The sequence below is a fragment of the Mustela erminea genome, chromosome 17, assembly GCF_009829155.1.
Source record: "Mustela erminea isolate mMusErm1 chromosome 17, mMusErm1.Pri, whole genome shotgun sequence".
NCBI classification, from domain to species: Eukaryota; Metazoa; Chordata; class Mammalia; order Carnivora; family Mustelidae; genus Mustela; species Mustela erminea.
The window spans coordinates 44,027,189-44,047,442 of NC_045630.1; the positions used below are offsets into that span (position 1 = coordinate 44,027,189).

The window sequence follows — 20,254 nt, forward strand, 5'->3', positions numbered from 1 at the left end:
GATTTTGAATTAAGACACTGTATTACCTGTTCATATTCAAAAACCACATTTTTTATAAAGCGAGTGACAGAGAATCTCCTTGTTCAACCCTCTTAAATGTGATGAAACAGACTCCCACTGAGCATCCAGGCCGTGCCAAGCCCCTGGTGGGGGCTGTGGGTTATGCCACGATGAGCAGGACGCTACCTCCAACCACCAGGGCTCACTCACCCCAGGTGACCCCGGCCCCCCAGGCTTGGGGTGGGGGGATAAGCAACCAATGGACTCCCACAGCTTCTCACTGTTCCGCACTTGCCAGGATCCCCGGCCACCTTATGCTGTGAGCCTCAGTGGGTGAGGGGCGAGGGTCCCTCCCAGGGCCCCCCTCTGTGTGCCCGATGACCGCGGGGCAGTCTGAGCCAAAACAACTCTAGGCCACACTGCTCCTTCCTGGTAGAGGCTGGGGTGGGGCGGTGGGGAGGTGAGGAGCCTGAGCTGCCTCCCTTCTGTATTTTGATGGAAAGGATGGGACACAGTCATACCCTTTCTTCTTGGGCTGCGAGTTTCACTGCTTGTAACAAAACGGCCATTGCCGCCGTTGGGGTCAAATAAGCAGAGAGCTGTGAGCTCTCAGATAGTTTCAACCTGGGAGGGAGAGTGAGTGGGTCCAGAGTCTCTGTAAACATAGGTCCAGTCCGCCACACTGGAGCGTGGCCTCCCTCCCCTGCCTCTCTCCCCGAATTGGCCCCACATCTCCCACCGTGCCCCCCCCCAAACCCATCAAGCTGCCCCAGCCCCCTCCTAGGAGCCACCAGCAGCAGCAGCCAACATATCCTGACTTTTCACCACCGGTGTTGTCCTCATGGGAAGAGATCAATGCCTCCCTTGGGGTAAAGCTTTGCCAGGTGGGGTCTCCAAGACTTAAAGAGAGGAAGCTCTTTCTGGAAGAGTCTCAGGTCAGCGTCTGGCTCTATGAAACCAGCGAACCACAAAATGTTCTCCCATCTGATGTTTCCAATGACCCTTGAGTTACCCTGCATGTGCCCTGGACAGGACATGGGTAATTGTCTTAGATCCGCTCACCAACCAGCTAGAGTAGCAGAGCCCAGGGTCCTCACCCCGCATCTCAGGCTCTCTTCACACTCGGGCTGGAGGAGAGCTCCGGGGTCACCTAGCACAAACTCACATTTTCAGATGAGGAACCGAGCGAGGCCAGAGAGGGAGAGAGGCATCTGCAAGGTCACACAGAGTGTGGAAGGCAAGGACGCAGCCCCCTGTCTCCCACTCTAGATGCGGTTTTGTCCTCTGCCGAGCAGATGAGAAAGGCAGCTTGGCTGGGAGAACCTGCCACCTTGGCCCTTACAGCATCCCCAGTTTGCCCCGACTCACTTCGTTTCTCAGTTGCTGACCCTGGACCAGGGCTTATGACCTCAAACATCTCCGGGAACAGGCAGGGAAGTAATTAAGGGAGGTCATCTAGCCTGTTGACTCTACGATAAGACAGCACCAAAGGATGGCGATTGTCTTCAACTGGGAAGTGCTTTCTCTGCCTAAAAGCTTCAAATCCCACTTCTGAAAATATCAATGCTTTGGGGCGACCGGTGGCTCAGTCTGTTGACTGTCAGACTCTTGGTCATGATCTCAGGGTCATGGGATCTCCGGGTCATGGGATCAAGCCCTGCTTGGGATTCCTTCCCCCTCCTCCTCCCTCCCCTCTGCACCTCCCCCAGCTCACGTTCTCTCTCTAGAATAAATAAATAAAATCTTTGAAAAAAATCAATGCTTAAAAATATTTTAGTGGGTTTTGTGCAGTGGGAGGTATGGATGGACCAAGATGGGCCATGAGTTGGTGATTGTGGAAGCGTGCTGTTGGATATATTGCGTTATTAATACTATTCTGTAATACGTACTGTGTATTGAAACTATTGTGTAATATGTAAATGCATATGTGTTTTCAATTTGCCATAATTAAAAGGGTTTTTTTGTTGTTAATGAGCCATCAAAATACATGTTGGGTTCTCAAGCCATTCTAGATCCACAGGCCACCACTTAGCAACTCTACTCTGGAGATTCCAGAATATTCCCCTGGTCATCTGTATGCTTCATTTAGATTTTCTCTGCAGAGCCTGGGACAAGGCAGGGGAGGGAGGAAGGAAGGGAGAAACACTGACTTGACAGGGCTTGGAGATGGTCATCATCAAGGAGCACAGACTCTGGGATGGAACCCCATGGAAATGGAAGCAAGTCACACACACACACACACACACACACACACACACACCTGCACTATCTATCTCCACCCTTCTCTCCCCCACTCACCCTCTCTGCGCCTCATGTATCTTGCTTATCTTTAACTCCCTTACCACCTGGCATCCTAAGGAAACCAAGCAAGTCTAGGGGTCTGTAGGAGGAGACACATCCCATTTGGATGAAAACTGAAATTCAGAGGTGGCCTGGCACATCCAGGGCTAATGTGGGTCTAGAATTGTGCTGACTTCCAGCAAGACCTTCCCAGCAGAGTGTGGAAGGCATGAGCTTTAGGGGGAAGGGGATAGGGAGAGAAGTGGGTTTGTTTTTTTTTTCTTTCTCCGTTACTTAGGCTGATTCCCAGGCACATCCCGAACATCTTCCTGGTTTCTAAAGCTCCCCCCCCACCACCACCACTTATGATATCATCGAACCCTCCCCACCCTGGGAGGCAGGTGTCTTCCCCACCGTGGAGATGAGGACACAGAGCCTCCACATGATCCGGGGACCTGCCCAACACAGCACAGCTTGTAAGTGGCAGAGCCCGGGGCCATGGACCTTAATGTCAGGGTTCCTTCCTCTACCCCAGATTGGAGGCGGGTGGAGGCAGCTCCCTGTCACTGGACTCCGTGGCTCTATCTGGGATGACAAAAAAAGTAAACACTGAGTTTTCTAAGTAGTTGCCTGGGGCAGCAGGAAGTCTTGCTGGGCACTACTTATCTGCAAATGTGTTGTGGCTTTTTAATTAAGGGAGATTGTGGGAGAGTGATGGTCTTGCTTGAAATGGTCTTCTGGGATGATATGGAGAGGGGGTGTTTGGATTTCCTCATGTACTGTGTGAGGACCATACAGCCCTGGATCTCCCCTGAGCGTGAGATTATGGAGAAATTGAAAGATGATACTGATATTGTTCACGTGAGCTAGGGACAGAGACTTCAGGTCTTACATCATATCTTCATTCTGTCTGCCTGTGCTGTGTGACCCCCAGGCCAGACTCGTCCCTCTCTGGTCCTCAGAGCATCCCTCCGGCAGCCAAATCAATGCCATCTGCCTGGCAGTTCACTGCCCAGCAAGACCCCACTCCCTTGGAACCCTCCCAGAGGAGGTAAGAAGGGCAGGGTGGTCACTGTTCAGAGGAAATAACTCACACGCCTCCCTGGTTTGGGAATGTAGCACCAGGGAGGTGATAGGCATCAGAAGCCCGGCAATGGTGAGGAGGAGGAATGGCACAGGCTGGGGCCGGACCCAGTTACGCAGCTCTGGCCTGTACAGAGCTTGCTTTTCATGCCTTCTTCCTCTGTTAATTTGGCTTGTTTTCCAAACATGGGTCCAACCATCTCCCCCCAGAAGCAACAGCGGCAGAAGGAAATGTTATTAAAAACGAGTCCGTTAGTGGGCATGGTGTGTGGATGGAGTCTCTGGGAGTTTTGGCTGCCAAATAAAGACTTTATTGTTGTCATTCCTCCTTTCCCAAGCTCCCTCCCCCCCTCTCCCCCTCCCTTCCCTCCCCTTTCTCCTCCCTCCCTACAATCTGCCTGTCCCTCCCCCTAACCTAACCTCCCCACCCCACTAGGATCTGGTAGAAGAAAAGTCAGGCAAACACAAGCACGCAGGCACCACTGGGAGATCAGAACTTCTGGCTGGCTCTCTGCTGCCACAGCTCCACCGAAAGGGTTGGGGAGGAAGAGGGGGAGCCCTGCCGGGGGACTAAGCCCACAACTGAGAGGAGAGGCAGGTGCGTGCAGGTAAGCCCAGTGGGGAGATGGGGGGAAGACCCCTTCCTCCAGCAGGTTTCCTCCTATCTGTCTATCTGCCCCACTGACCTTGCTGATCCGGTCTCTGCTGATCTCCCTACCTCCCTTCCTTCCTTCCTTCCCTCCTCCCACCACCTCGTCTCCTCTTGATGTAGGAAAGACGCCTTTCAGATGAGCTCCAATAAGGCTTCCACATTTCTTCTGAGCCCTCCTCCTCTGCCTTCTCCCCCTCACTCTGCCCGTGTATTTGCTCCATGCACAAGTTCAACGTTCTTGGTTCAGAGGTTTGCCGCAGCACAGGGAGTTAAGCCGAGCACAGTATTCCGACACAGCAGGTGTTTCTATGGAAACCTGACTCTAGAACCCATTTCTTCGCACCTTTCGTGTATCATCACACACTGCCAACCAGGGCGCACACACGTCACATGGAGGCTGCGTTTTCACTGCACACGCACACATACGTACACACACACACGCAGTAGAAAGATGTCCTGTCCGTTCACCTCCACACTCGGCATCCCACATGCTGAGCCGGAGCACGGAGACCAGCTGCCTGTAGACACACACACGCACACACACACACACACACACTCCATCTTGTCTTTCACACTCTCACATGCCTCCCCAGCTGGAAGAGCAAAGAGAAAGTGCGTCTTCCCACTGAGATAGCAGAGCCAAAAGAAAATCCTGTGTCCTAAGCTGAGGCCGAGAGGGAGGAGGTGAACCAGAGCAGGAGCTAGAAGGGGGTTTTTCAATCTTTAGAACTTAATTGGGTAGGAGGGAGAAAAAGTGCCTTTCCAACCCGCACAGTCTTCCCAGTAGCTCTGCCTTCCCCTCTCTGGTCCAAACCACTTGGCTTTTGGAAAGAAAGGGAAGAAAGCAACCCAGCTTCCAAGACTTGGAGGTCCGAATTCCCAGCTCTGGGGGTAGCTCATTTGGTTTTTTTTTCTGCAGGCAGCCAGAAAAGGCTTCGCTTTAAAGCTATTTCAAAATCATCAGGCTAGGGAGCCTGTGGCAGAGGGCAAGAAGACAGTAATTCCTTAGTCAGGGAGGGGAAAGCTAAAGTGGGTCATTGAATGGGGCTCCTTTCCAGGTAGCCCCTCCCTCCCCGCAACTTATTCAATTCTGCCATAGCAGCGAGAGTGTGTCCCAGGGCAGGTCGATGGGCAGATCAGGGTCGCCAAATATGTTTGATCTTCAAAATCACCTGGGGCAAGGTGGGGGGCCCGAGAGCTTACTAAAAATATAGATGTCTGGACCCGTCACTCCAGACCTTCCAGATGGAGCCCAGGAATCTCCTGTTTAATGCTTGAGGGGTTCCTGACGGTCAGTCAGGGTTTGAGAACCTGAGTCAGGGGCCTGAAAGAGACCCGAGCTGGGAATGAGGAGCCCAGGACTCAGGGCAGTGTTAGCTGGGCAGAAGAGCTGTGTGGTGTCCTGGACAAGAGCCGTCTGGTAGAGGACCTCCAGAGTGTTCCACATGGGCCACCGTCTTCTGGGGCATGGGAACAAGCTCCTGGAGGAATAGGGACGATCTGCTGTGGGCTCTCCCCTCCTTCCCTGCAAGCACCGGCAACCACATCCTACGGAACATCCCAGAAAGTTCCCCCAAGATAGCTCCAAAGAGCTTGTTTCCTCTCACTTGCTAATGCACCTGCCCTGGGCACTGGACTGGGCCTTTTCCGCATCCCTCCTAGATCTCCTCTCCCCCTGCCCCACAGCTGTCTCTCCTGATGTGCTCAGAGCCAGGACAGGCTCTGCACTTCTCCTCCCCCGCCCCCGTGGGCAGCCCCATTTCCTGGGCAGGTGAGGGAAGACTGTCAAGGCTGGAAGGGGCAAAAAAGCCAGGTGCGGAAGGTTGGGAAGGGAAGTAAGAGATCACAGGGGGCCCCAGAGCCAGCTAAGGAGGTGGGACTGAGCCTTCCCTGGCCAGCATCCCCACAACTGCCACAGAAAGGCTTCAGGTGGGGTTAGTGAATTGAAAAGACAAAGTGAGCCTCCCTCCACCCCAGGCGACTGGGGGCCTCTGTGGCCTCTCCAGATAGTTGGTTCTAAGACCCAAGTGTGGCATCACAGGCCCCAAAGGGAGGACACTGCTCTGTGTGGAAGAGCTGGGGGAGATCCAGGAGCCAGCACCCACCCGTCTCTGCCTTTGGGTGGAGGGCAGGGCTGCCCTCTCGCTAAGCCAGAGGGAAAGAGACACAGTTACTTTGAAAATACGCCCACAGCAGCTTAATGTTCACTGAGCACTCACTTTAAACACATTTGCTCATTTAATCCTCAGAACAATCTGACAGGAAGCTGTTAATACGCCCACTTTACAGACGGGGACAATGGAGCTCAGCAGAGGGAGGTTTGTGCCAGCCGATCCAGCAACAGGAGACTTGTAGGGTTGGGACCCGGCTCTATGAGTGCTCAAGGCATCAGACAGATTCTTCAAGGCTTTCTTCAGGGATGGGGGATGCTGGGGGATGGAGGCAGGACGAAGGGTACAGTGAGGCACCAGGCTGTCAGAGGACAGCCCTCTTTCCCCCTGCTCCGTTCCTAGTCCCTCAGAATGGAAGACGTGCTCTTCTGGACTAGTGGCCTCAGGCCAAAAAAACTTCATTCTGTTTACACTTTGCCTTGTGGTAGACGCTGAGGAGACAGATGGTCTCTGCATAATAGTGTTATATTTATTTTTAGTATTTCTTGATCTGTGGTTCATTTTAAAGTCTCTTATCACTTGATTCTGACAACAACTGGGTGAGGAATATAGGGATGGAAAATGTGTTATCCCCATTTTACAGGTAAGGAAACTGAGGCTGAAGACAGGGTCACGTAATTAGGTAGCGGAAGACAGGCCAAGAACCCTCCCCCCAGGTCTGGTATCCCCACTGTCCCAGTCAGCTCACCCTTACACTGACTCACCCCCCAGGAAAGGGACGGCTGCATCACTAGTGTTGAATTCATCATCGCCTCCATATCAGACTGCTCGTTCCCTGAGGACCACATGAGCCCTACTTGGAGGGGCTCAGGCAGCCTGGAGGGGAAGGTGGCTTGTCTCAGCTCCTCTGCTAGCAAATGACCACCTGATTCTCCTGGCTTCCAGCCTCCTTCTGGGCTTCTGGAAGAGATAAAGGGAGCCGGACAGCTTTCAGAAGTCTGGGTATAGAACAGAAGGGACAAAGAAAGAGGGTCACCCCAGTGTCCATGACTGTGGCTCTGGGGCCAGGGACAGCCCCCTTCTCCACAGCGGGGTGACTGGCTGAATTAAGACATGGAGGCTTAGGGATGACCAACTAAGCAGGAAATCTGGCAAGAATAAGACTGCCAGTGAGTACAGCTGACCCTTGGAAAAGCACAGGGGTTGGGGTGCCAATCCCCACAACACAGTCGAAAATCTGCATATAACAGTTGATTCCGCCCCAAACTGATAGCCTACCAGTGATGAGAAGGTTAACAGTGGATTAACACATATTTCGTATGCTAACGCTGCATTCTTAAAATGAGGTAAGCTAGAGAAAAGAAATGTGATGTGAAAAGTCATAAGGAAGAGAAAACACGTTTATAGGACAGTACATGCATGTACTGAAAAATGTCTGCGTGTGAGTGGACCCACGATGTTCAGACCCGTGTCGTTGAAGGGTCAACCGGAGTGTGGAGCAATCCTCCTTCAACCCCCTGGGGAGACACACGCAACCTTCCTCCCAGGCCAGCCCCAATCCCAGACTCTCCAAGTAAAACCAATCACCGTTAAACTTGCCCATACTGATGTGACAAACCCACATGAATTTCAGCCCAGCCCTTCCCGGAGCCTCAGCGTTGCGCTAGTCCTGGGCGTCCGAGCCTCAAATGAATGAACTCATGAGCCAGGCAGGGATGAGGGCCAGTTCACTTTAAAAGTCAGTCTCGCTCAAGAACCGGCTCTTTTATAAATAAATAGGTGAAGAGAGGAACCCCCTGCCCCTGGTGGAGATTTTCTGCTCTACAGCATGCCTTCATGAGAGTGATCTCATTTTGTCCTCGCACAAATGATGAGACGGGGGAGGAGGGTCAGAGCCAGGATGCAAGCCCAGATCTCCAATACTTGGAACTGAAATTCCAGCTGAGAACTCTCGCAGGAAATGTTCCCAAGCAAGAGAGTGGGTGTTGGTTTGGGCTTTGCCCCCGTGAAGCAGCAGCTCTCTTGAGCCGGTGCTGGGGCACGGAACTGTGGGCGCTGGGGCACGGGAGCCCGACCACGGAGCGGGGAGCACCACCTGGCGAGAAAGTTGGGGCTGGGGAGGTGTGCCTACAAGAGAGCACGGAATTTAGAAATCGTGCCCACTCCTGACCCACCCCAAGGGTGTTTATGATTGGACGGAAGGCTCTGGAAGGCAGGAGAAGAAGTATGACTTCGGGCTTCGGAGTCCAGGGGCCTCCACCCTGTCACACAGATTCTGCTTTCGGGGACTTGGAACCTCTCTGAGGACCGCGGGGAGCAAGGGCTGCGGTCAGGACCTCCGCCTCTGGACACCCGGGCTACAGCAGGAGGAGGCGTTGCCCATTGTAAAAAGCCTTAGAAATGAACTCTGTTTTCTCAAGAAAGAAGCATGGAGACACACACACACACACACACACACACACACACACACACACACACACAGTAGAGAGTGGTTGAGCCCTGGGGCTTAGAAAGGGAGCTGAGCAGAGGCAGTGTTTCTCCATGGAACAGGCACAGAGAACTTTTCCTCTGAACCCTCCTCGTGGCTCTGAGAGGAGCTTGGCCAGCCTCAGAGGTTTGGAATGTAGAAAGGTCAGACAGCGGGTTGGGGGTTGGAGCCTGGGGGTGAGGGGAAGATAAGAGAAGTTCCAAAAGGGTCTGACGCAGGAGCTCGGGATGGGGAAGACTTATGCTCACTGTGGATGGAAGAAGCACTCTCCCTCCTGACCATGAGCCCCTCGGGGACACCCGTGAGCAGTCCCAGAGCCCCACAGAGGGGCCTTTGCTGGACGCTCTGGACAAGTTTTACTTGCTTAACTCAAGGTCTGATACCTGGTAGATGCTGCTGGTGACAAAGGCAGGGAAAGGAAATGGGGAAGCCCGCAGCCAGGTCTGGGGAGCCTCCCTGAAGCAGCACTTCCCATCCCGAGAAACCTCTGGCTTATCTCCGGCTCCCAGGTAATCAGAAAAAAAAAAAACAAAAACAAAAAAAACGCTGGAACAAATAGGGCCATAAACATTGGGGCTTTTTAAAAATGTTTGCATTCCGCATACGAATCTTTAACCACCCCTTTAAAGGGCACATGACTGTGCTATCTTCAAGAAAATTATAGGACTTACGACATATTAATTCATAGTTCACCAATCCTAAAGTGGTGAACTCGAGTTTACAATGGTTGTCTGTTCTTTTCAGGCCTGTGGGACTGTTGGATCCTCAGCTGGAGGTAAAGCCAAGGATCTAACCGCACGGTTCTTCTTCGTGACAGGAGGCCCAGGGAAATGACCCTCGTGGACCCCCTTGGAGAGGCCCGCCTGGGGAGGGACCCCCTAAATGGGAGATGGAGAAGGAACAGAGGCCACAGGGCAATCTCTTCCCCGCTCCTTCCCTCTCTCCTCTCCCTCCCTCCCATTCTCAGAGTACTGTGTAAGGACTCACACACATACACACAGTGAACACGTGAACATGAACTTGGTTATGTGTGTGGTGCGGGGAGGTGTGTGTGTCTGTGTGTGTGTGTGCACAACAGAGAGCGAGCAGGGTAGGCACGAAGAGAGTCTGTTAAAAGGGGCAGGGAGACACCCTCTACCCCCTGGGGTTGTGCTCTGCCCTTTCTCACCTTCAGTGCCTCCTGAGCACCTGGCCCGGGACTAAGCCTCTGGTGAGCGGTTTCTAGCATCTTCCTTTGAGCAAAGCCAGTAAGAAGCATCCAAGGGAGGCCTGGAAGCTCATGTGGGCTCAGAGGAAATCCAGTGAGAGGCCCGGCCCAGGGGCAAAATCCCAAGGTCCAGATGTAGCTGGGGACACAACGTGGAGGCCCACCCTACGTCAGAGAGCCTGTACCCCGCCCGCCCCACCAGGACTCCAGAAGGGGAGGGGCAGACACCACCTCCTGAGACTGGTGGCAAGGTGGGCCAGGGGAAGCAGTGTGGGAACAGAGACGACTGAAGGCCCCAGTGGGGGAGAGCGGACAGGATGGCCAGGGGAGGTAGCTAGGGGACCGGCCAGTCAGTGGGCAGCCCTGGTCCTCTCGCTGTTCTTCAAGCTTGATTCAACACAACCCACGTGATCCCCTCTGAAGGCTCATCAGAGCCCCTGGGGAGCACAGCCCCAAAATAGCCCTTGATGACCTATTCCGCTATGTCACAGGGGCCAGCAGGAAATTCTTCATATCCAGTCTCAACACCAGCAGCTCCAGTGGATGTGGGGGCGGCGAGACCGAGTCAGAAGAAATGAAAGTGATTTCCCCACAGCTTTTGATCCTTGCCCTGTTTATTTTCACAGGAGCCTCCACATCTGGGGAGAAATTCTTGGTGTGCCTCTGGCTGGCAAAGAGTAGCGTTCCCTGAGCCCGGAGTGGGTGGGTGGGGGGAGCAAGCAGGGGCGGACCCAAGACGGGAGTGTGTCTACAGCATTTTCCTTTCTTTCCAGGACCTCCGCAAGCCCTGCTCTGGAAGTCAGGAGACCCCCCCTGCCCAGGTTTTTGTCCCGGGTTTGCTGTTCAATAGATTCCTCGCCTGGGCAAGCCATTTCCTCCCTCCAGGACCCCCCATTTCTGTAAATCACAGAATCTGGGCTTGAAGGGTGGATTTCAAATCATTTTTAACAACACGGCACTTCTTTCAAATACATGCTTTGGTCAAACCTCTCTACACAGCAGATTTAAAAATACTGAGTGGCTAAGGTTGGCACAGGGGCCAGCTGGGAATGTCCCAGGGCCACCCACTCAGTCTCCCTCCCTCGGGGGACTCCACAGAACTGGGGGCACAGTCTGAAAACAACTGAATTGTGGGATCTCTAAGGACCCTTCCAGATGGACCGCTTAGGACCCTATGGCTCATGTCTCCTAACATCCCTCTTCTAGGAACAGGATGATTTTCTCATGCTGTAAGTGGGGAGACCAAGCACTTGAGAAGCTAAGGGTCTTCTCCAGCAAGTCCCAGAGCTCCTGAGTCACAGCTGATGTGTGCCTTCTGCCAGGATGGCTCACCCTCACCAGAGCAGGCTAGGTCTTTGGCTGGGGGTCCCGACCCTCAAGTCCATGTTATTTTCTTACTTGCTGGGTACAGGCCGACAAGAGATGCTTTGACAGGTCTCTCCCACGGCCCCCCTGGAGCCCATCCTGGCCAACTCTTGTGCCAAGACAGGGCCTCTAACTCCAGAGGTCCAGCAGGCTAGTAACTTCCTGTGTCTCCTCCCTGCAGGTGTGTCACCTGGACCATGAGGTCATCCCTCTACTGGCTCCTCCCACTTCTCCTCATCTTGGCCTCGGTGGCCCAAGGCCAGCTGACAAGGCGACCAAGACCCAGGCCCAGGCCCAGACCCAGACTCAGGCCCACACCCAGCCTTCCTCCGCCCCATGAGCCATCGGAGCCTACAGACCTGCCCCCTCCTCTCCCACCAGGCCCCCCCTCTATCTTCCCTGACTGCCCCCGGGAATGCTACTGCCCCCCGGATTTCCCGTCCGCCCTCTACTGTGACAGCCGCAACCTCCGGAAGGTCCCTGTCATCCCCCCCCGCATCCATTACCTCTACCTGCAGAACAACTTCATAACGGAGCTCCCCGTGGAGTCCTTCCAGAATGCCACCGGCCTGAGGTGGATCAACCTGGATAACAACCGGATTCGCAAGATAGACCAGAAGGTTCTGGAGAAACTGCCCAGTCTGATATTCCTCTACATGGAGAAGAACCAGCTCGAAGAGGTGCCCTCGGCCCTGCCCCGGCGCCTGGAGCAGTTGAGGCTCAGCCAGAACCAGATCTCCAGAATCCCGCCTGGCGTCTTTAGCAAGCTGGACAGCCTGCTGCTCCTGGATCTCCAGCACAACAAGCTAAGCGATGGTGTCTTCAAGCCCGACACCTTCCAGGGCCTCAAGAACCTCATGCAGCTCAACCTGGCCCACAATATCCTGAGGAAGATGCCCCCCAAGGTGCCCACGGCCATTCACCAGCTCTACCTGGACAGCAACAGGATCGAGACCATCCCGAACGGCTACTTCAAGGGTTTCCCCAACCTTGCCTTCATTCGCCTGAACTACAACAGGCTGTCAGACCGGGGGCTCCCCAAGAACTCCTTCAACATCTCCAACCTGCTCGTGCTCCACCTGTCCCACAATAAGATCAGCAGTGTGCCCGCCATCAACAACAAGCTGGAGCACCTGTACCTCAACAACAACAGCATAGAGAGTGAGTGGGGGCGGGGCGGGGCCACAGCCACAGCCATGGCCACGGCCACGGCCTCAGCCAGGGAAGTGGAGGCTCTTATTGCCTCAATCCCTTCTAGGAGCTTAGAGTGAGGGGGAGGGGGCGGGTAGAGCAAAAACGCACCCAGTGTGGCACTGGACTTCAAATCTTGACCTTGCTACTTACGGTCTGTGTGACCTTGAGCAGATATTTCCCCTCTCCCGGAAGTTTTCTCACCTGTAAAATGAGAATGGGAAAAATACCTTCGGTCACAAAGTTGATATGAAGATTTAATAGGTTAATATGGACCAAGTACCCAGAATACCATGTTTGAAGGGTAACAGCTCTTCCTCCCGTCCTTTCTCACTAGTCCCAGCTTCTCTGCCCTCCAGATCTACCGGTAAGGTAGACATGGAACGTGGTCTGGAACATTCTCGTGAAAGCAAAACAGTGACATGTTCTGAATGTCACTTCTCTGAAATGTCCTGGGCCTGTCCCCTGCACAAGCTGGCAGCTGGGAGAGGAAGCGTGAGGCTAGGTTTTGAAGAATCTTAAAAAGATGTACACAGCAAGGCAGCTATGTACTCGGGGTAGGCAGCTGGTAAAGATGTGGCAGCCAGAAGAGCAAGCCAGTGTGCTGGTGCTTTCTGAATTTAGCTGGAAGGCGGGACTACTTAATCACATAAGATAGCACATTTCAGGCAGAATTTGCCCAAGCTAAATCTGTATAGGGTCCTGGGCTAGGGGAAAAAATTGCAGCCTGGAGGCAGAGGCTGGAAGTCCCAGCTTTTCTTCGATCAACAATGTCAGCTCTGAGCAGAGTATCAACAGAACGCTTTAAAAGCAAGAGAGAATATTATCTGGTCCTTGAACTAAACCAGGCTCCATCCACACCAGGAATGTAGCAGCAGTAGGGTTGAAGGGGATAGGGGAAAGGGCAGCACCCCTAAGAGAACATTGGAATCCTTCATTTCCAAGCCAAAGAATGAGAGGGAGATTGTTGAATTTCTAGAATCTTGAAACAAATGAATAGGTTCATTCACTCATCTGGGATAATTATGGGAAGTAGGGGGGGCTTTTTTTAAAGTTTGCAAAAAACAAATTCAGGAAAAGGGGAAACTGTTTAATTTTGTCCTGCAGGTCGTGAACTGATGGAATTCATTACCCCAAAAGCTAGATAGGCCGAAAATCCAGGCAGAATGGCCAGCAGTCTCTCTTGGGGTGTGGAAGGGCAGGATGCTAGGGGACATCCAGCCCTTGGAGGCCAAAGTCAGAAAAATCACACTCCCTCCACCTGTCTCCTCTGTGCCCAACCTATCTCCAGTGTCACCAACGGACAGAGAGGGTGGAGCCCAGCCCTAGGTCAGCGTGATAGCCATGTTCTCAGCAATGACTTCATGCTGCCTCTTGCCCTGTCCTTGACAGTCTGCACAATGCCTTTGCCAACACCCTCTCATCTGGACAGACGGGCAGGTACCACTCTCACCACTTCACAGATCTGGGAACTGAGTTGGGTGGTAGGTCACAGTCCAAAGTCACAGTGGTCATGCGAAAAAAAATCCACTGATTTTTTGCTACTCCAATGATGAAGAGAGGAAGAAGGAGACCAAGTAGAAGAAGAGCATCACTAACAACAACGCTGACCCTACAGATGATGAAAGAAGCAAGATTTAGGGGGAAGAAGAAACTCATCCAGAAGATGACAAACCTGCCCTCACCTCACCAGAGGTGGAGGAGACAATGGAATCTTGTTTTCCATTTGAAAGCCTACCACACAGCTGACCTGTCCTGCTTATCTCCCTAGGATATCTCTCTGTGCTAGTTACTACTCCCGGATTCTGCCGTGACCTTCGCTGCCTCTACAACTTCCTTCAAATCGGGAGGTCACTCTAGTGGAACCCCATCCCCCACATCTCCACCCGCTGGGGTCCCAACCATCTCTGAAAGTCCAGCTCCCTGCTGACTTCCTCCATGACTCTACCGAGTGAATTTCCAACAACAATGGTTGATTGGTTCTGACTTAATTGGTTCTAAAGTAAAGTGAGCCTGGGGGTGGGTAGGGTTGACTCATCCTTGGTCACACATTCTCAAGGTCGGCCAAATTCCAGAGAAGAGCATTCCAGTTCTTATCCTCAGCGGCCCACCCCCTTCTCCCTCCTCATCTTTGCCTCCAGCCTTGTCTGTCCCTATCGCCCCCACCCACGTGCCGGCTGACTTCTCCCTTCTTTCTCCACAGAGATCAATGGGACCCAGATTTGCCCCAACAATCTAGTTGCCTTCCATGACTTCTCCTCGGATCTGGAGAACGTGCCACACCTCCGCTACCTGCGGCTGGACGGGAACCATCTGAAGCCACCTATCCCACTGGACCTCATGATGTGCTTCCGTCTGCTGCAGTCCGTGGTCATTTAGGCCTTACTCTGCCCCCTGGATCGCCTCTGACCGCACTTGAATGCTGGTGGCCCGGGTGCCTGTGCCCACCGTTCGTGTCCTCTACCCTCCTTTCTTACTCCCAGCTTTGCCTTTCTTCTCCCACCTCCCCGAGGCAGGGACTAGCCACGTGCTCTGCTGCTCCTGAGGCTTTTAGAGCAAGACTTCTAAGGGCTTGATTGGGTTCACCCAGCTCAAGGACACCCACTGCACATCCTCACTTCTGGCCCCAGCAGCACAGAGCTGTGCCCAAAGACAACCTCTTCTCTCCTCCTCCTCTACCCTCACACTCCCGGCTAAGTCGGGACCATGGGCTAACATCTGGAACTTGGTCCCGGCCGAAGCAAGCAGAAGGTGGTCAGAACAGCCCAGAGGTGAGGTTTGGAAAGTCCTGCTGGAGACTCCAACATCATGGGCAGCTCTGGCCCCGACAGACCCCTTAGCCACGGATCCCGCCTTCCAGAAATGCTGCTCTGCCGCCCTGTTCGCTGGCACCAGACGTTGTGCTGGCTCTTTACCAGCCCGTGTTCTCCAGCAAGGGAAGGGCTGAAGGAGGGTGGAGGGTCAGGGTTCCCACGAGGGCCTGCCTCCGGCAGTTTCTTCACAGGACCAGCTCCGGCCCTTCTCAGCACACGCCCTCCTGGCTGGGCCTCTATCTCAAGAGTAAGAGCAGGGAGTCAAGGAGAAGAATAGTTCCAGGAACTTGGAATCAGCTAGTGGGAGAGGGGTGGGAGTCCGAGCCCCGGGGTGGGGCCCCTGTGGGTACAGAGGGCTCCCGCAGCCCCCTTGCCCGTGTGATGCCCTGGGCCCCTCGGTGTCCATAGGGTCCGGTGCCACCAGCCCCACCCCACCATCTGTTCTCAATCAGCGCGATGGCCCAATCCGGTCCAAAGCCCGGAAGCAGTTCATGAGAAAGTATTCTGGGCAGGGCGGAACCCCGGAAATCTCCCAGAAGCCTGTTCCACAAGCACAGATGGACTTCCCCACGCTAAGGCAGGCACATCAGTGACACCTGGTGGCTGGTGCAGCTCCCAGCTGGCTCCTGTCTTCCTCACCTCTCTTTGGGCTGGTTTTACAAGGTCAAGGAGCTGGCCTCGGGTTCCAACTTGAAGAGCCATGGGCCGTGCGCACAGTCGCTCCTCTGAGATGTAAAGGTTGCAAAGTGACAGAGGCCTCGAGGCCAGGGGCTGATGTCCACCGTGAGTGAGCACAAGTGGGAACCTTCAGGAACCCAGGTGAGGATGTGGTTTGTTCCTGTTTGCTGTCTGACCTTGCGGGTCCCTTCTGCCCACAGCCCTCATGTCCGGAAGCTAAGGGGGTAGACAAGATGCCCCGCCCAGGTCTCTCCAACATTCACGGTCTAGTCCGAGGCTCCACTCTTTAAACCGTGCTCTGATTATCTCTTATCCCTGCCTCTCGCAGTAATTTATTCCCTATATGGACTGTCCCTCCCCCTGGAAAATCCCCTCCCCTCTGCCTGGGCCAGGTGAGCGGCTTGGCTGGCCTCCAAGCAGAGCCTGGGCCCCACAGGGTTCACTCACCTCCCCCCTCTCCTTCGTTCTTCTAGTAGACGCTGCCCTTCCACAGCTCTCTAGTGTGTATGGCAGCGGGGGGTGGGGGAAGGGGGTGGATGTTCTAGAAACAAGGAGGACACATGCCCAGCCTCATTAGGCTGAGAAAAGTTCCAGAAATTTTTAACAAATTGGATTAAGCTAGGTCCCTAACTTCAAGAAATTCCCATTATAGTCTATCTCACCTTTCTCTTTAGCTCATTTACAGAATACAGGGCCCACTTCCTCTTAGCCTCCTTCTCGCATTCTCCCATATAACTGCCCCGTCTTTCCTAGCTGCCTCTGGTTTCTCCAAGGCTCCTGCTTAAAGTCAATATATTATCGTGGCTGTAAGCAACCCGGTGCTAAGGCCTGGATAAGCCCTGCTTCTGCATGGTCTTCACCCCTCACAACATCTGCCCCTCGGAGGAGGCCCTCAGGGGAGCTTGGTGCCTGTGGTCCCCCTGGGGACAGGGGACATTTCAGCTCGTGCAAACCTAAACTTTTGTTTCAGCAGCAAAATCATCCCCATCATCCCATCAACCCCATGTAGATGAAGTCTCTTTCCTCCATGGCTCCCTGCAGCTGTAAGCTAGAGGGGATTTGAGTGAAATTGCCTTTAAGCGATACCCCCCCACCCCAACACACACACACAATGTGCTGACCTCCCACGGATTTCAGGAAGCCCCTCCTCCATACACAAATTCATTCTTCCAGTGCCACCGACACCTACGTACACAGGTGTGTGAGTAGATGCGTGGGTTACTCTACATATATCTGTTCCTTCTTCAAAACCATGATAACCTTGTGAAACAACTTTTACACTCCAACATGCTTCACAGCAGAGGAAATAAAGGAATATGAAAAAATCTCCTCCTTGAACTTGACAGCGTGAACAAGTCAAGACTACCTTGAAGCGCTCTCACCTTCTCCTACCCCCACCCCGCCCACATCCCACCTCTCACCTGGTTCCAAGAGATAGGTGGAGAAAGGATCCCATTCTTAAGAAAACAATTCCAAAGCCTTCTCTTGGCAAATTTCCCCCAAACTCACAACCGTCATGAAAAATTGTCCCGAAAGTCAGATCAGAAATCCGAGAGCTGCATTTGAAGCCCAGAGGCTCAGATTCCTTCAAACCACAGAAAGCAAATTGTTGAGGGTCTCCCAAATGCTCAGTCTGGGGCCAGGTACTGAAAGACACAGAACAGTCACGGTTCCCCACCAAGGGCCACTGACAGGCTAGTGGCGCAGCTGCGGGTAAGGAAGACAGACCAGGGGCAGAGCTGTACAGGGGCGAAGAACAAAGGTTCTCCAGGCTGCACAGAAGGGCGTGAACTGGGTGCCCGGAAGTCTGTCTTCAGACAGAAGGTGGATTCCGGAAGTGGGCTTGGGGGCTTCCCTGCGCACATAACCCTCCCCACCGCGCCCCCCACCATTTTCTTTAGAACGAAAACTGTCATGCTCCCTGCCCCGTCCACTCTGCCTCCTTAACACTTGCTTTAGTTCAACTCAGTAGGTTTCAGTGGACCTCGACTGTGTGCGAGGTTCCCAGCTAAGAATTCAAGGGCAGTTAATACCGAGTCCGTGCCTGTGAGGAATTCTTAGCATGGGAAAGGGGAAAGCCCATGGAGTGATCCCACGTCCTACGTGTTTGGGGTGATGCAGGGCCCAAGGAGCACGGCAGAGAGGGCTTCTACACCCGTGGAGGGACGCCAGAATCGCTCCTATTATTTGAGCTGGGTCTTCAGGGATGAATCAGATTTTGCCTGGTGAGGAAGAGGTGGGGAGAACACGAAACCAGGAGGGGAAACAGCACGATCCAAAAGGTAGGAAGGCATGGAGAAGCGCCTGAGGAAGGGAGAGGAATGTGTTCAGGTCACAGAGTTATGTGGTTACAGGCCCTCAGCAGGGACTATATCCCTGTTGTTCAAAAAGCAGGAGAGTTCCTGAAATTTCCACACCCGCCCATGAAAAGGGCAGCAGCAGGGTCAGCTGGCCAGACTCCTGTCCCCACAGCCTGCCACCTCCTTTCCATCAGCACGCCTTGTGCTTCTCCTAATGAGCCCCGGGGATCAGCAGGGCCCCCGACCCTCCGGCCCCCTTGTGCCCGCTGGCAGGAAGCTGAGCTGCACGCCACCACAGCCCGAGGGTTAGTGTGTTCTCACACAGGTCACACACACCTGCCACCGACAGTCCTGAACTCCACGGGAACGAGAGAGTGTGACGGGTGAGCTTGGAAAGGAAAAGCACGAGTAGAATCTGGGAGAGGGTCCCGGATGAGACTACTGCATCGGAAGGGGCTCTTTACCGGGGTGCGGGGGGAGCCTATGCATGCACCCCAGGAGACTGGCTGTGCCTGTGGGGTCCCAAAGAGCTGAAAAAGCACGTGGGGGAGGACCGATTGTAGGTGCGTGTCACCGAGAAAGTGGGGAGGGAGAGTGGGAGCAGGCGGCAGGGGGAATGAATGAACAGTCGCATTTGCTTTCCTTGCAGGGAATAAATGGCGTAGGATGAGAGGGAGAGCCAAGCGCAGCCTGCCTTGGGGGACGGGGGTGGGGGAACGGTTAGGCTCTGCCTGCAGAGCCCAGGCTGTGGAGAGAAAGTCGGGGAGGACAGCGCGCCAAATGTACCATCTGCTTCCTGGGCATCCTGCTGGCTCCAGGGCTATCTCTCCCTCCCCCCTGCAGAGCCCCTGTTGGTGCCTCTCCCCAGATGGTGGGCTGCCAGGGGCATGGGAACCGGCATCCCTTTGGTGAGCAGGTCCTTGGGCTGGGGGATGCCGCCTCCTCGCCAGCTGGTGCCCGGGAACACGGCAGACCATGCACTGTACCCTGGGCCAGGCTGGCGATCTGCCCCTTCCCCGGCTTTGCCAGGACAGAGACGAGTCCTGCCAATGCCGTCTGTTTCCAGGGCATCGAGGCACATGATCTCCAAGCTGGGGTGGGCAGGGTGGAGGGGATCAGGTGAAAAGGGGCAGGATCGTATGAACAAAGGACAGTGCTCAGGCCTGAGCCTCAGGAAATCTAGGCCCAGACCCTGGCTCTGTGTGACCTTGGGTAAGTCACGGCACCTGGCTGGATCTCTAGTTTCTTGTCTGTTGGATAAGCTGTTTGGACTAGATGATTTTCGGGGAGCTTCACGGCCAGGATTCAGTGTCTTGTGAGGGGGACAGAGTAGAGAGCAGGAGGCAGCATTGAAGAACTCAGGTAAACACACAGCACCCACCCCCCCCACCCCACCCAGCTCCTGCCTTCACACCACGGGCACCGCACAAGGCATTGAGGAAAAGAGAATGTCTCTGACACAGACGGCTTTGGTGGGGCATGGGGAAGAGGATTCTTCTCAACGTCCTGAGGAACCCACCCAACGGCTTCTGGGGTTCCTGATCAGGGCTCGGTCTCAGCAGATGAGAAAATTTCTTGTATCCTCACTGCCGCCATCATCATCATCATCGTTGGGAAACTTGAAGTTGGTCTTCCAATCCTACCTCATCCCCCATTCACCTTCTCTTGGACCTGCCCCCGCCTTCAGCACCTCCCTCTGGTTATTTTTGTTCAGTCACAGTCCCATGTGGGGGTCCAGGTGGTGGGTGGCTGTGCGGTCACTGTGCCTTCACTCAGACTCTTTGAATCTTTGGGTAGCATCCGAAAAAAAACTAGAGAGGCAAGCCCTGTCCCTCCCGAGTGCTCTGTCACCTGCCGCCCGCTCCCTTAGAAAGAAGAACCTGCCAGCCCTCTCAACAGTGGTTCTGAAAAGAGAAAAGCAGCAGACAGAGAAAGAGGAGAGGTGAGGGTGGGCGGTGGGGAGGGGTATGGCGGGGCGGGGGGGAATGGAGCCAGTGGGGGGAGAGAGAGGAGAACTCCCTCTCACCAAACAGAACACGGGAATGGGGGACCCGCTGAGCAAAGAGGAGGGGGAACAGCAGGACAC

General features: G+C 54.2%; 1 protein-coding gene across 2 annotated transcripts; it reads left to right on the forward strand.

Annotated features, from left to right (window-relative positions):
• The first annotated feature begins 3,792 nt into the window (after positions 1-3,792).
• PRELP (proline and arginine rich end leucine rich repeat protein) lies at positions 3,793-17,192 on the forward strand. 2 transcript variants are annotated; one of them, XM_032318297.1, is made up of 3 exons: positions 3,793-3,971; positions 11,368-12,347; positions 14,581-17,192. In XM_032318297.1, the coding sequence occupies exons 2-3, from the start codon at positions 11,384-11,386 to the stop codon at positions 14,754-14,756; spliced, it is 1,140 nt and encodes a 379-aa protein (XP_032174188.1). In that variant the 5' UTR covers positions 3,793-3,971; positions 11,368-11,383; the 3' UTR covers positions 14,757-17,192. The 2 variants fall into 2 exon arrangements, with proteins under 2 accessions (XP_032174188.1, XP_032174189.1); XM_032318298.1 differs by having other exon boundaries at positions 3,793-3,961.
• Positions 17,193-20,254: the final 3,062 nt, after the last annotated feature.